We start from the raw sequence: 15,879 nt of genomic DNA on the forward strand, positions 1-15,879 counted from the left end.
GCTCAGAACTCCCTGTGTGTTTAGAAATAACAGCACGCACCCAGCAAAAGGGGGAGACAATGGCGGGGTGGCTGGCAGCTCAGGACCCAGCCTGCCCCTCCATGTCTGCATTTGTCCAGGTCCGGCTGACAGGTGGGAGTTGGAATTCAGGAGTTTGGGGACTCCCACCCCCACCCCTGAGGCCATAGCCCTGGCATGGTTCAGTCTGTGCTGGGTGAGAATTAGATATTTACCGCCTGCAGAGGAGCCCGGGGCTGCCTCAGCCGAACAGCTGGGCCATCTCAGATGAGCAGGCAGGGGTGTGTGCGTGTGTGTGCGTGTGTGTGTGTGTGTGTGTGTGTGTGTGTGTGTGTGTGTGTGTGAACATCTCGACAAAGGTAAGTGCCAGAAGGGATTTTAGGGGTCCACCATCCAATCCCTTTGTTCTACTCATGTGTCATCGAAGTCATGACCGACTCAGATTCAATGCAGCCAAATGCCTTTTCTCCAGCTAGCGTCCCAGGGAAATGGATTCATCCCTAAGGAGAGAAAAAAGTGGAACGCTGTTAGGCAAACCATCTCTTCGGGACTGTACAACCGTCTTCATCCCTCGATTTCTGTTTCCTAAACTTTGCCAGCTTCTCCTAGCAGGGCATCTCCTGCCTGCCCCTCCCTCCACATCCATGCTCCACCCTCCTCCATCCCTAAGGGCAACCTGGCCTCTGGCTCTGGGTGGGCATGGTGAATGGGAGGCATGCGGAGGGGATGGGGGCTGGGCTGGGAGGCCAGAGTCTGTGTCACTCCAACTCCCCGCCTGCCAGGTTTCCAGGGCTTGACTGTGTCCCTCCACCTAAGGCCCCGTAGCTGTCGACGACCCTCTCCATACAGGTCTAGCCCCTCTCCCCGCCCATCAGTTGGTGGATGGTAACAGCTCCTCAGGCCCACGGGTCCTGCCTAGGCCTCCTGGACCACCCATCCACCCTATCCTGTCTATTACACCTGCCCCCAGGACCCTCCTTCCTTACTGTCTTGCCTCATTTCTCTGGCCTCTGAAGTCTTCTTGTCCTGCGCTGTTCCACAGAGATGTCTGCCTCCCTCTTCATGCAGGATGGAGTGTTTCCCCACGGACATCACAAGCACTTTGGTGGCAGATTGCACTTTGACCCAGCGTCTCCTGCACGTTCTGCAGCATCCATTCACCTTGTAGGTCATCCAACTCCTAGAAACTGGCAACCCCACTTCAATGCCCCAGTGGTTTTCCAAGGTCAGGGCCACACAGAACAAAGGAAGCGATTTTATTCAAGATCTCCAATTATCTTCGCTGTGTTGACATTGCCACGTAGTCCCCCTCTAGGTAAACTATGGGCGCTCCCTGAGTGTGCAGGGCATGCTCAGTATCTGGCAGAGTAACCAGGTCCAAGACCCCAAGGAGGGTGGGCAGGTGTGGTCTACCAAGCTAGGATTTCATGGCAAGGGGCTTTGAGGGATGTTTGTTTAAATAACAACAGCCTCGCCCAGCCGGTATGGCTCAGTGGTTGAGCGTCGACCTATGAACCAGGAGGTCACGGTGTGATTCCTGGTCAGGGCGCATGCCCTGGTTGCAGGCTCGATCCCCAGTAGGGGGCATGCAGGAAGCAGTCGTTCAATGATTCTCCCTCATCATTGATGTTTCTATCTCTCTCTCCGAAATCAATAACAATATATTTTTAAAAAATAAATAACAACAGCCTCATCTGCCATTCATCATTGGAGAGCCATAGCTATCTTTCTGAGAAACACCCTTAGCCATGACCTTGGCAGGGACTGACTCCTCTCATCCCGTGCCCCTGAGCCCGTGTCAGCTCTCTGCATTACAGAAGTGAGAGGTGAATTTTCCACATCAGCAAAACCCCATTTTCAGTTGGGAGCTGCCTTGGGATTTGCAGGATCCTAAATAGAAACTGGCACATGCACAGACGTAACACCAAGAGAAAGCACGGATGGCATGTTTGTGTAAAAGCCGGTCCTGGACACATGAAGGTCATTGTCAAGTAGCTGGCTCTCGGTCAGCATGGTCAATAGAACTGTCCGCAGCCATGGAAGCTGTAATCTGCACGGTCCAATACAGTAGCCGATAGCCAATGTGGCTATTAAGCATTTGACTTGTGGCCGGTACAACTGAGGACGTGAATCTTGCATTTTATTTAACTTCAAACACTTTAACTATGAAAAGCCACATACTATTGGATACTGCAGCTCTTGGTAATTTTATTCAAATAACTCATCTACCTCTTGTGAAATGAAAACTTGAGAAACTTGCTCCTGGAATAAGCTGCTATAAAACCTGTTCATTGCCGAAACCAGTTTGGTTCAGTGGATAGAGCATCGGCCTGCGGACTGAAAGGTCCCGGGTTCAATTCCGGTCAAGGGCATATACCTTGATTGCGGGCACATCCCCAGTGGGAGGTGTGCAGGAGGCAGCTGATCGATGTTTCTCTCTCATCGATGTTTCTAGCTCTCTATTCCTCTCCCTTCCTCTCTGTAAAATATCAATAAAATATATTTAAAAAAAAAAAAAAAAAAAACCTGTTCATTGCTGACACGGGTAAACCTCCCAGTCTGATGAACGTGAAAATAGTTTGAGAGTGACTCAATAAGCACACACTAACTTGGAGAAATTTCTACGAAAATCATTTGGCATTGTGCTCCCCAATTCAGAATTTGAAGTTCAATTATATTCTACATGTAACCCCTCCCCGACTCCTAAAATAACCACAGAAATACAATACTTAGAGCCTGCAGGTGGCAAATATTTGTGATAATTCAATATACTGTCTTTCTCTATTTTGACCTATTCAATACCAATACTTCCTGAATACCTACAGAATGTCAGATTCTGTAAAGGTTACAAAAGGCACGAGGGACATGATGTCTGTCTTGTCCTAGGATCTGAGTTCTGTGGTGGTTGAAGGAGAGAAAATTATTAAGTGAAGAATGTGAAGATCACACAATGAACAGCTCGGCCCACAGGGTTCCGAGCCTTCTCATCTTTCTCCTTGACTTGTATGCATTCAAGGACGGTGGTGGGAGACAGAACCACACTGCCAGGGAGTAAAGAATTAGTGTAATAAACAAGAGTCTTGTTTTACAAGCAGGTGCATTGGCAATTTTTCCCAGAAAATGGCCCCGTGGAAAAGCAAAATGGGAATGTGTTTTAAAAATCTTGCATTTCAGTTCTACTCCAACAAAAATAGGCAGCCAGTCCCCTCACTTTAGGCATATAGTCTTAGAAGAGATGGCATTTTTCTTCAGGATCCTTCAAACCATGCTTATATATTCAAACTATTTGACAACCAGTAAGGTATGAACACCATGCAATCAGAAAAGATAGTGTGTGGACACCAACCAACCAGAATAGACATTGTATGGGCACCGATCAATCAGAATAGACATTGTATAGGCACCAACCAATCAGAATGGGCAGGGTACCTCCCAAAGCCCTACGTGCCAGCAAATACCCCTTGCGTTAACTCCTGATTCATAGGAGGGGGTGCATGGTAGGACCCTAATGGGATTTAAGATCATAAGTGTTTTCTAAATCAGCTTATATATACACTTAACGGGCCAGCAAGTAGGAGTGTTGAGTAACAAGAAACATTAACAGGATGACTTAGTAACTTGAAGGAATTCACTAAAATCTTCACACATTTTAAAAGTCAAATTCTATTTGGCAATAGCATGGTAGGGCATGAGGGGCGCTCAGAGGAGCTGTCAATTACCAACCATTATGGAACCCTGCACCAACTAGCGCAGAGCTCAGCCAGACAGCAGCCCCACCTCTCAGTGAAATATGAAGGCCCTGAGAAGACCTACATGGAAACCATGTATTCTGAAAAGGCGGCAATTTCATTCTTTTATTCTTAGTAACAACATTATATTCACTTTAAATGGGGCAAATGCATAATGGGCCAGGACTGCCAAGAAGATGTGATTTTGTTTTTACAAACATCTGTTTTGCTTCTTGGAAAATGCTTGATTCCTGGGGATGGGAGAAAAGGTGAAAGGGTTTGAGGAAGGTGAACTTGCCAGGTATGGAAATAGTCACAAGGGTGTGAAATACAGGATATTGTAGTACTGTAATAAGTGTGGGGCCAGATGCTGCTCACTTTGGGGTGATTACTCCGTAAGGTATGTAAGTGTCGAACCACTATCTTGTACACCTGAAACTAATATCATATTATATATCAACTGTAGCTGTAAAATAAAATAAAGGAGACTTAACAGATACTGTAATCAAATACAATATAGGAACCCAGACGAGGTCCTAAACCAAAAACAAACAAACAAAAAGCTAACTATAAAAAAAAAAATAACAAGACAGTGACAAAAAGTCTAGTACTGAATTACTATTTGATGATGCTAAAGAACTGCTTTCAATTTTTAAAAAAGTGCTTGACTCCTGAACACCGTGATTCTGTAAACTACCACCTGAATAGTGAAGTTAAGGGAGGAAATGCTAGCTTCTTCGTGTTTTCTCCTTTATTTACTAAAGAACACATTACCCTGCCCTGGCCAGTATAGCTCAGTGGATAGAGTGTCAGCCCTTGGACTGAAAGGTCGCGGGTTTGATTCTGGTCAAGGGCTTGTACCTCGGTTGCAGGATCGATCCCCGACCCCGGCTGGGGCACATGCGGGAAACAACCAATCGATGTGTCTCTGTCACATCGATGTTTCCTCTCTCTGTTTCTCCTCCTCCCTTCCACTCGGTCTAAAAATCAATGGGGAAAAAATATCCTCTGGTGAGGATTAACCAAACAAAACAAGGAACACATTACCCGTTTCCAGCTTCATCACAGTGTTTGTGGTATGTGATCTACACCACCTACAAAGCATCATCCACATCTGAGTCCTCTGAGGACGTGAGCGCAGCTGATAAGGGGGCAGATAAAAATGAATGTCTCCATGTAAATGCCCAATGAGATATTTCACCAGGTGCTCATCTGCTTTAGAACGTGATCTTATTTGTAACCTGAGTTCTGGCTGTCCAGGTAATGTTAGATGTCTGACAGAGCCTAACTTTTATCCTCTTCTTTTCGCTGATCCTATGCAATAATGCCCACGGAGTACACAGACATACATATAAACTTTATATGATGTAAGGTAATAAAAACTTGTTTAAACTCATGGCAGGCTCTAGACTCACTGGACCAGCAAGGAGGAGTGTGCAGTGCTGAGAAGCATCATCCTATCAGTTTGCAGCTTTGACTCAGTAACTTTACAGAAGCCACTGAAATCTTGAAAACACACGAAAAGTGAACTTCCACTTGGGAAGTTGGGAACAACGGTTCCTTCTCTCCCTGAAATATCCATTTCAATGATTCCAACACCGCTGCTGCTTCCAGGTAACGCCGGCGGGCTGGGCCTCGGGAGAGCAGTGCTGACCCGGTCGTGGTGCAGGTCATCAGCCAAGGGCAGCCCCCTCGCTACACTAAGGTCACGTTCCTGGTCATCCTGGGACCGACCGTGTAAAAGGAGACGTGTGGGCGACTCGTTGGGGCCTGCTGATGGAGATCGGGTTCCTGCAACAGAGGGGAGAGGCCGGTTAAAGAGGCAGAGATCCCTGTGCAGGCGCACTGCGGCGGGAAGCACCCCCACTCGCCAGGTCAGAGAAAATGAGGGTGCAGCGAGGAACCCAAATGTTAACACAGGGCCTTCCTTTACTTAAGTATTTTCTTCTTTTGGGGGTTTTTTTGTTTTTGTTTTTGTTTTTGGTTAACCCTCACCCGAAGATATTTTTCCATTGATTTTTTAGAGAGAGTGGGAGAGAGAGGGCAAGACAGAGAGAAACAGCGATGTGAGAAGAACACATCGATTGGTTGCCTCCTATACGCACCCTGACCAGCGCCCGAGCTGGGGAGGAGCCTGCAACCAAGGTACATGCCCTTGACCAGAATCGAACCCGGGACCCTTTGGTCCACAGGCCGATGCTCTACCCACTGAGCAAAACCGGCTAGGGCTACTTAAGGATTTTCAAAAACACATTCTAGAAGTTTCCCAGGTTCAGGACCTAAAGAGCAACCCAACTCAAAGAATCAATATTTGTTCGTATGAAGGCAAATTCCTGCAAAGATGCACCGTTTTGTCTTTCGATTTTCCTGTGGAAATTACAGCTTTTGTATAAAAATATACAGTATTTATAACCTTAAAAACACACAGTCCCTCTGAAGGACGGGGTAAAATTGAAGGACCAGCCCCACATACACCATCTGGCTCCATCCAGATGTCATTGCCCCTCTCCTTCTGAACTGTAATCCCAAGCCACCCACTCATTCCTCGAGGGGCCACGGCCTGTCTGAGGGTGTCGCCCCATTCAAATGGGTGCTACCTGCTTTCCTGCCGGCGCTGAGAATGCCCGCTCCGACTCCAGGTGCTGTGGCTGCACCCAACATCGTAAATAATGGAACCGGGCCCCATGCATGATTTACGTGGCGATGGAATGGCAGTCGGTCTCCAGGATAGAATCACTCCGGCTCCCGGGCTTAATTTATTGCCTCCCAATCACACGGCACCGAGGGCGGAAGGGACCCCTTAGCGAAGCGCTGTGAGATCGGTGCGTCTGTGTGGCTGGGCCGGGGACGCCGCTCCCATGGTCTGGCCTTGGTTTCCCCTGCCCGCTGCACAGACCAGGCTGTCTCTACATGGACCAGGAGTTTATTTATGTCCATCTCCATAGGAGAGGGGCTAACAGGGAAGATCTGCTCCAGGTTCCAGGTTTTCATACTCTCATCCCCCAAACTGACAGGCCCAGCAGAGAAAGATACAGAGTTGCCTAAAATAACCAGAAAAATAAACCGGCAGTGAATTGATGCCTGGAAAGCCGGGGGGGGGGGGGGGGGGAGGGGGAAAGGGGGGGGGGGAGAGAATTGTTTGTATTAAATATTCATCAAGATGAAACCCATTTCCAAGCCCCGTGACTTCGGATAAAAATAAAAGGCGCTTGCCTTTCCCGTCAGCTGTAATTTTCAGTACGGATTTCTAATTGTTTTCATTCGTTTCGTCCTCATGTGCTGGCGGGAGGTTACACCTGAGTTGGCTGCTTGTCGTTCACCGACAGAAACCGGCGTGTGGGAGATAGCGTCCGCGTTATCACTGTAGGTTGGGTCCGAATGGGAATAATCGGGGAGGAAAGTGTCGTGGTGGGTATGTGTCCGTTTTGAACACCTGTCTCTGTTTTTCCTTCTAAACCTTCCTACTATTGAACGCATGGTCCGGGGCCTCTCCCGCCTGAGATCCTGTTTCTTTCACGCACACTGAACGCAGTGTGCCTCAGTGTGCCTCGGGGCCCATCTGAAACTCGGGCGTTTGAAAGGTGTCCTCCAGCTCTGTGCACCGCACGGAGACTTCTCCAGTTGACACTCGTCACACCCCCCACCAGCAGCGCCAGCTCCTCCCGGAACGGGCGGCCAGCGCAGGCCGCGGGCTCGTGAGAGCCACATCGCTCCCAACCCCCAGCTCTCCAAGCTGCCTCTTGCCCGGAAACAATGCCCTGTTTGCACGCTGGGCCACAAAACATTCTCCTCCAAGCAGATCACCCGCGGGGCACGTGGTAAAAATACCCATTCTCGGGCCCGATTTCCTAGAGTCCGGCCCAGAAAGTCTGGGAGAGGCCCAGGAGTTTGCATTTGACCTTGCACCGAGCCTCCGACTGAGGGCCACTGCCTGACCCGCGGGACACCCACCCAGCAAGCGTGTTGCGGGTGTTGGGTGCACCGCCCCGTGCAGGAAGCATTCGTGGGGACCCCCATTTCTGCCTCCTGGTGGCAGGAGCAAGGACTGCTTCCTCCCTCAGCCTCTGATAAACAATGCCAGGCCCACGGGAGACCCCAGCGGGGAGTGGGCTGAGAGGTGGGGTGAGCGAGGAAGGGGCCTCCGCGAGCCAGCAGGTGCCTCGTCCCATCATGGCACCCGACCCAGCACCACCCATGGCCCCGACCTACGCCCGCCACCGACCCCTCAGCTTCTGACCACGGCGGCTGCCTTCTGTAGTCACACGTCCGGCTCCTCAGACACTGTCCCCAGGGACGGGAAGGCTGGCATGGAAGGCGACAGCGGGAGTAACCCAGAAACGCTGCCTGCCCCCCAGAGCCCGTGCTCGGGCTGAGCTGCCTGTGGTCCACACTCCAGGGCCCAGTTGCACCTGCCTCTGCCGGCAGAGGGTCCATGTGATTCCAGCGGGGGTCCAGGCACCGCCAGCCCCGGGGAGGGGCCAGCACAACCCCGCCGTGTAGGGGGTGCAGGCGCGGTGAATGCCTTGGGACTCTGAGCAAATGGCGCTTCCGGGTGGTGTGAAATTGCCAAGTAGGCAAGTTGGTCTTTGGCCATGCCCCACTCTGTCCCAGCACCCCTCACTACCATCCCGTTACAAGGCAGCCCATCACCCTGAACCCAGCCACCGATCAGAACCCCCGCAGGTCGTTCTGAAACACGGATGCTCAGACTGCCCCCCACGCCCCGCCTCAGCTCCCCGAGCCAGGCAGCCCAGAGGTGGGGACCAAGAATCGGCCTCCAAAGGCCACTCAGACGACACCCTTTGGCAGCCCGGGCCCTGCGGCTTCTCCTTCCTTGGATCATGTTTGAACGGGTGACCCTTGAAGAAAGCCAACGTCCCCGAGACCCCTGAGGAGTGAAATGGCACTTGACAGGGAATGACTCCGGTTTCCTCAGAGGCCCCAAACCTAACCTTGTTTTTACGTTGCACATTCACCGGCGCCGCTCCGACATCTTCGTCGTGACTGGACGGGGAGTCTCAGCAGAGGGGCGTGCCTCCGTGCACACCTCCCGCATCCCCTGCTTGTGACAGCACAGCCGGGCGTGGACCGCACTGCCCGTAGAGGAAAGGCGATGCGGGGAGGCCCCAGCAAGGCTGTGCGGACGGTGGGGCGTCCATGGCCACCGTTGGGGAGACCTTCTGAAAGTGCCGCGGGCTAGTAAGATCGGCAGGTCGTGCAGACGGGACAGACACGCGTACAGGGCAGTTGCTGTACTGATGACAAAACCAAGGTCACCTGCTCTCAGACCTGGTTCCATGGAGCGAAGCGGGAGCGGGAGCTGCTGCCTCCACCGCAGGACGTGCCCCTCCCCCACCAGCTCCCCAGGGCGAAGCCTGGGGCGGGCCTTTGCTGCCCACTGAGTCACAGCCTGAGGCCTCTCGGTTTAATCTACACACTTTTCAGGACCCAATCCCATGGCACAGGTTCCACAAAGCGGCGTAACCTGTGGTCAACAGCCCAGGACTCAAATGAGCCAGCTTCTCGGGCAGGAGTCCCGCTGGGTGACTGGAAACACCCCCCTCTCCCCAGGCCCCTCACCCCCGCCCACACACACCCAGCAGCAGTGCAGGCAGCAGCGTGGCAAATTGGAGTCACACAGAGCCATGCAGAGAGGAGGCCGGATGAAAAGACAAGGGGGGAAGGGGCCGTGAAGGGCTCGGCTGCCTGTCCTGGGCCTTTGGGGACGAGGCTCACTGCAGAATGGAGAGCGGTGAAGGGAAAAGAACGTGCAGATGTCACTGTGCTGCGCGGTGGTCTTGTGACTTCTGAAGGAGTCCTCATTGGCCTGCAGAGTAAGGATGAGACCACGAAGCCCAGGGTCTGGCCTCGGGGAGGTCTAAAAGACCCTCTGTTCCAGGCTCACCTTGACCTGCTTCTTCAAGCAGAGGTCTGGCCTCGGGAGGTCTAAAAGGACCCTCTGTTCCAGGCTCACCTTGACCTGCTTCTTCAAGCAGAGGCCTGGCCTCGGGGAAGTCTAAAAGGACCCTCTGTTCCAGGCTCACCTTGACCTGCTTCTTCAAGCAGAGGCCTGGCCACCGGGAGGCTCTCCAGTGGCCGACTGACCACGTGCAGGACCATGCCCTCCTTGGGCCCAGGGCACAGAGGGAGCTGGCATGCTCCCAGGCCTGGCCCTTTCCTGTAAGTGCCTCAGGAGAAACACAGCCCATGGTACGTCCCAAGTCCAAGTTCTCCAAAGGGCACCTGCTCACAGTGCCTGGGCCCATCCGGCAAAGGCACCCTTTGGTTAGCGATCAACCATGGGCCTCTTCAGAGCTGCTTGTCCCGAGTCTCCGACTCTAAGCAGGAAAATCCAGCGGTTTAAACACCCTTCGGAAGTTTCCAGCCCAGGCAAACCAGCTCCCCTTCTTGCATCCTGTCTGTTCCTCCAGGACCCAGAGCTCTGGGCCGACACGCAGGGCTCCCCCAGAACAAGCCTCGCCACCACTTCAGGAAACACGGGGCTGTTCCCAGCCCTCTGGGCCAGCACGATGGCCACTGCTGTTTCCACCGATAGATTATTTAGCTGGTTACATGTCCAAGTAGCCGAAACTTCTTGAATTTCTCTCCCGGTGCATCTTCGAAACAACACTTAAAGCTTAAGCAGCATCCAGAGTTCCGAAACGTCATTCTCCATTCCTGTTTCCACAGGCATCTAGGGTTCCCCCTTGTCCTCATCTATGTTTCAGAGGGAACCTTCCGATAGGACCCTCTTCTGAATCTCCTCCCCGCCTCCCAGCCCCCACCCGACCCCAGCACGCTGGCTGGTCTAGTGGAAAGACAGGTGACCAAAGGTAACTACGGAAAAGCCACAGAAGTAATGGTGGGCTTGAACACGTTCTGGGGTGACCGTGCTTGGAGCTGGGTGGGAGGGAGCCCCTTCATCACCCCACAACCCCCACTCAGGTCCAGGCGTGGGGGTTGACAGGCGACATTCTTCACAGCCTGGCGATGACTCCTCCTCCCCGGCCACCTCTGAGTCAAGAGGCCGGCCCTTCGAAAGGGGACCCCTGCACCTCCCTCCCAGCACCACATTAAACCATCAAGAGAGCAGCCTTGATGGGAAGCCCGGCACCTCTCCATCTTCCTGACACCGGTCTGAGGAAGTGGCGTCTTCCCGCCTGGCTGCCGTTGCTGCCGCTAAAGCATCGCCTGTACCTGACTGGTTTGGCTCAGTGGATAGAGCGTCGGCCTGCGGACTGAAGGGTCCCGGGTTTGATTCCGGTCAAGGGCATATACCCTGGTTGCGGGCACATCCCCAGTGGGGGGTGTGCAGGAGGCAGCTGATCCATGTTTCTCTCTCATCGATGTTTCTAATTCTCTATCCCTCTCCCTTCCTCTCTGTTAAAAAAAATCAATAAAATATATTTTAAAAAATTTAAAAAAATAAAGCATCGCCTGGGCCCTCCTGATAGGCGGTGAGCACCCCTCAGAGCTCCCCTTGCCGAAGGCCTGCGAGGCACAGCCCTGCCCTGGCGAGATGTATGGCTGAGCTGCATCCCCACTGCAGGGAGGACTCTCACAGCCGGAGCTGCAGCTGCGGGAACGCAATGCGCGTCTACCAGGGGTCCTCAAACTTTTTAAACAGGGGGCCAGCTCACTGTCCCTCAGACCGTTGGAGGGCCGGACTATAGTTTAAAAAAAAACTATGAACAAATTCCTATGCGCACTGCGGGCCCGGGACACGTCGGCTGCTAAGCAGGACAGGCAGCGGCACCCGGCGGGCCGGATCAACGTCCTCGGTGGGCCGCATGTGGCCCGCGGGCCGTAGTTTGAGGACGCCTGGTACACCGAGCGAGTGAAGGGGCTGCGAAGGCAGCGACTCCCGAGAACAGGGCCAGCGCCCTGGGTGCGCCCCGGTGGAAACCCGTCCGTGAGGCCAGCTTTCCCAGCAGCCAAAAGGGGAGAACGTCCGTTCTTACTGGGGACACCATCGCAGGGTCGTAAAAATGCACTTCTCGTTTAAGGTTGTATTTCTACGAGTCAGAGATGGTTCTGTGACTTCTATTCTGCCTAACATGATTTTGGCTAAAAAGAACTGTATTTTCTGCACATAAAGTGTCATTCATGGGTGCCAACCGACGCCGACTCTGTCAGAAAATTAACATACTATGTTCCCACGATCCCAAGCGACTGTTTTCTTTACCTTAACGTCCTTCAGAAGGACGACACCCAGCAGAATTGCCCTCAGACCAGTAACATGGACACGCGTGCCTCTCCCAGGGAGTCCAGGCTGTGCACTCCGCTGGACACGCAACATCTCTCGGGGGATGTCCAACTGACACCTCAAGATCTACAAGCCCTGCTTAAACTTCTGGTCTTTCCCCAGCAAAACCCACTACAAAGGACAAGCAAGGCCACATGTCCTGGCCCCGTTCCCTCCAGGATGGTATTAGACCTGGACATGAGCAAAGGCCACGTTCTCTCATCGTCCACCTAAAACGGGTGGGGAACGTCCGGCCCACGGGCCATAGAAAGCCCAAGAAATCATTGGGTCTGGCCCTGCCCAGGCATGAGGGGTGAGTTAATTAAATGTTTGACCAAATATAGCAGGCTCATTTTTAAGTGGATAATGTTGTGTGGCCCTCAAATGATGTCATAAATATCCAAATGGCCCTCGGCAGGAGAAAGGTTCCCCACCCTGCCCGAAAACCACAAGGTAAGAGTTTTTAAACGGAAAGAAAGGTGGGAAGGTCTGCGTACCTGCTGCGGCTGCCTGCTGCTCGGCTGCGCGGGAAGGCTGGAGCCGGGGGACTTGGCAGGGGGAGAAGCCGACTCTGCAAGGGAAGGATGGCTTTAGCAGGGGTCCTCACACTTTTTAAACAGGGGGCCAGTTCACTGTCCCTCAGACTGTTGGAGGGTCGGACTATCGTTTAAAAAAAAAACTATGAACAAATTCCTATGTGCACTGCGGGCCCGGGACGAGTCGGCTGCTAAGCAGGACATGTGGCCCACGGGCCGTAGTTTGAAGACCCCTGGTTTAGAGAGGCATGAGACAAAGCCAAGCTGCACAGGCTAACAATTCTGATTTACGGAGAAACGCAATTGTGTTTCATACAGCACCCCTGGCACAAAATGATCCTTAACTGGACACAGGCTGTTTGTTTGTTTTTTGTTAACCCTCACCTGAGCACATTTTTTCCATTGAATTTCTAGAAAGAGTAGGAGGGAGTGGGGAGAGACAGAAAAACATCGCTGTGAGAGAGACACACCCTGACCAGGGCTGGGGATCAAGCCTGCAACTGAGGTACGTGCCCTTGACTGGAATCAAACTCGGGACCCTTCAGTCCACAGGCTGATGCTCTGTTCCCTGAGCTAAACCAGCTAGGGCCACAGACTGTGTTTAAAGTTCCCTGAAGGTCCCATCCTTTCAGAACTTAAGTTTTCTAAGGAAATAAAAATATGGCAAACAGGCTGGAAATCAATTCCTTTCTCGACATACTCGTGTCATCCAGGGACCAGGCGAATCCACCACCTTAATTGCTGACCGAGGAAAATAAACAAACACGGGGCAGATGGGGGAGTGAAGCAAGAGGGTTGGTCAGGGCCACAATCCTGGTCAAGCTACTAGATTCATGGCGCAAAATACTGATGAATAAATATTCGCCCACAGGAAATGCTGCAAGAAGCTGAGATCAGATTATCAAAGGACACAGTCAATGCTTTGTGGAGGTTTTCAACATCCAAAGCAGGAATTTTAGTCAGGGGTGGGGGGTTGGGGGGTAGGGGGTGGCGGGTGGGGATGGGGAGAGCTCTCAGCAACACTTGATGAACTTAAAATCTTTCTGTGGAATTTATTTTGCCAGACAACTTTTTTAGGGCCAGGCCTCCCTCCCCAACTGCTAAGGAGAAATGTGTCTGCCTTACAAAAGGATCTGGGTTAAAATCCTACGCCCGCCTCTTGTTAGTGACCGTGCTTTCTGGGAAGTCGCCCCACTGGGAGTGTATCCTCTCAAGGTAAGACTTCAAGATGCTCAAAAAGACTTCAGAATTGGGTTGCATCTTTGGACATTCTCCCTGCCCTCTCACCTGCACTGTAGCCATAGTTCTCATTTCCGTTTTTCAACTTTGGCTCAAGCGTTTCTTGGTTTGTCTCCACATCTGCAGATTTCCTAGAATTAGAGCATTTAAAAAACATACGTTAGTCAGCGATGGATGTTTAGTTCACACTGCTCTGCCCAGAGCATTCTCACACATTGAACTTAGCATAAGCCACGGCTCAGCCGATGGCTCGTGGGGGGCGGGGGCATAAATGAGCCTCAGGATGGACACTCACAGCCACCATATGGGGTCTATGGACTCCACTCCCAAGTCAGTTCTCAACCCTCAGAAACCAGTGACCAAATAAAGCAGGTTGGCAATCTACAACCCTCAGGGCAAATCCGGCCCACCACCTGTGTTTATAAATAAAGTTTTATTGAAACACAGCACACCTGTCTGCTTACATACTGTCTACGGCTGCTTTCATGTTACAACAGCAGAGTTGAGTAGCTGTGACAGAGAGCAGGCGGCCCACATAAGCAAGAGTACTTACTCTCTGACCCTTCATAGAAAAAGCATGCAACCTCTAGAATAAAATGGCAACCTCTAAAATAAAGCAAAAGGCAGCCTCTAAAATAAAGCAAAAGGCAGCCTCTAAAATAAAGCAGAAATCAGTGCAGCTTCCTAGGGACAGGAAGTTGGGCAATAGAAATCCAAAGATTTGTAAATATTCATGCTTGGCCAGTCAGAATTTATTACAGGGAAATAATCTAGGATACATGCAAAGATTTACTTGAAAGAATGTTCATTCATGAGCTAATTACAGTAGCAAGAACTGCAAACAGCACAGGTGCCCACCCAGAGGGGACTAGTGAAACCAGCGGCAGCACAGCTCTGCCATGGAGTCCCACAGGACAGCTGCCTTAAAAGTGCTCGCAGCTACTCCGGGCAGCTGCAGGAATGGCAGGAATGTTCCAGTCCCCGCCCTCTCCAACATACAGCAGTGAACCTACCGCGACTGTCTGCCTGGCCAGTTTCATGTGCCCTAACCCACCCCGGGCCCAGGAATTCCAGCAAGACCTGGGCCTGGCTGTCCAACATCCTTGCAGTGTCCTCGAGTCCTGAGCTTTGACTCAAAGCAGGAGGGACAACAGTCACGGTGCACAGTGTCCTCTTGTGGAAAGAGTTGCAAATGCCAGACACCAAGCAGAAAACCTCCAATTCCCTAAGAGAGCCAGGAAAAGCAGACCGCAAGCCACCTGGTGCATCCCACCCTTCATGTCGCCACGGGAGTCTGTGGTGGCATAGGGGCTTATCCGAGTTGTCCGTTTTCAGTACTTCATTTTGAGTAGCATAGTCCTAAAATCCTTCAGTTACGGGGTGTGTGTGTGTGTGTGTGTGTGTGTGTGTGTGTATGTGTGGTGTTGCTGTTTGGTTGTTTTTCATTTGTTTTTGTTTTAAGAAAGTAGATGTGATTTCAAACTTACCTTAGAGAACTGGATTCTGAAAACAAAACAAAACATGAAATTGCATTAGCAAAATCAGGACAGTAATTCTGAAACTAACATCTCATCACTTTTTTCAGGCTCCCCTGAATTTTAACACATTACTGAATAGTGACCCAGTAGGTCTTAAGATCCCCTACCCAGAATGATCAAACGGCTTCCACGCATAAGGAAAGTAGAACTCATTCCTCACTCTCATAAATATTAATGACCCCTGAATGCCTGAAATATGGCAGGGACCTACTAAGTGCTTAGTGAATATTGCAGTTGACCAGCAAGATTATAAAGATGGCATTGGCCCTGCAGGGGTGCCCTGCATTCCACACGTGCTGCCATTCATTCAGGACCCACTGGGTGCCGCACCCTGGCAGCCCTGTGCAGGGCATTGTCTCATTTAATCGTCACAACGCAAGAGGTAGGTGTTAATGCAATCATATTTTTAACAGACTAGACATCACTATGTTAGCATTACCGTATTTTTAACAGAGGAGTTAGACTGCTCAAGTACTCTACTAGTATTTCTGTAGCTCTAAGACCGTGGTCGGCAAACCGCGGCTCGCGAGCCACATGCGGCTCTTTGGCCCCTTGAGTGTGGCTCTTCCACAAAA

General features: G+C 51.6%; 1 protein-coding gene across 4 annotated transcripts in view; it reads right to left on the reverse strand.

Moving 5' to 3' along the window:
* Positions 1–3,847: 3,847 nt before the first annotated feature.
* The window catches only part of IGSF5 (immunoglobulin superfamily member 5), a 60,985-nt gene continuing 48,953 nt past the window's right edge, over positions 3,848–15,879 (reverse strand). For all 4 annotated transcript variants that reach the window (XM_080655261.1, XM_080655263.1, XM_080655260.1 and 1 more), the window contains 4 exons: positions 15,254–15,269; positions 13,815–13,897; positions 12,489–12,562; positions 3,848–5,537 (listed from right to left, as the gene is read on the reverse strand). In XM_080655261.1, coding sequence (XP_080511387.1) covers positions 5,442–5,537; positions 12,489–12,562; positions 13,815–13,897; positions 15,254–15,269 — 269 coding nt within the window. In that variant the 3' untranslated portion in view covers positions 3,848–5,441. The remainder of the gene's footprint in view (positions 5,538–12,488; positions 12,563–13,814; positions 13,898–15,253; positions 15,270–15,879) is intronic.

The sequence above is a fragment of the Plecotus auritus genome, assembly GCF_963455305.1.
Source record: "Plecotus auritus genome assembly, chromosome: 2".
NCBI classification, from domain to species: domain Eukaryota; kingdom Metazoa; phylum Chordata; class Mammalia; order Chiroptera; family Vespertilionidae; genus Plecotus; species Plecotus auritus.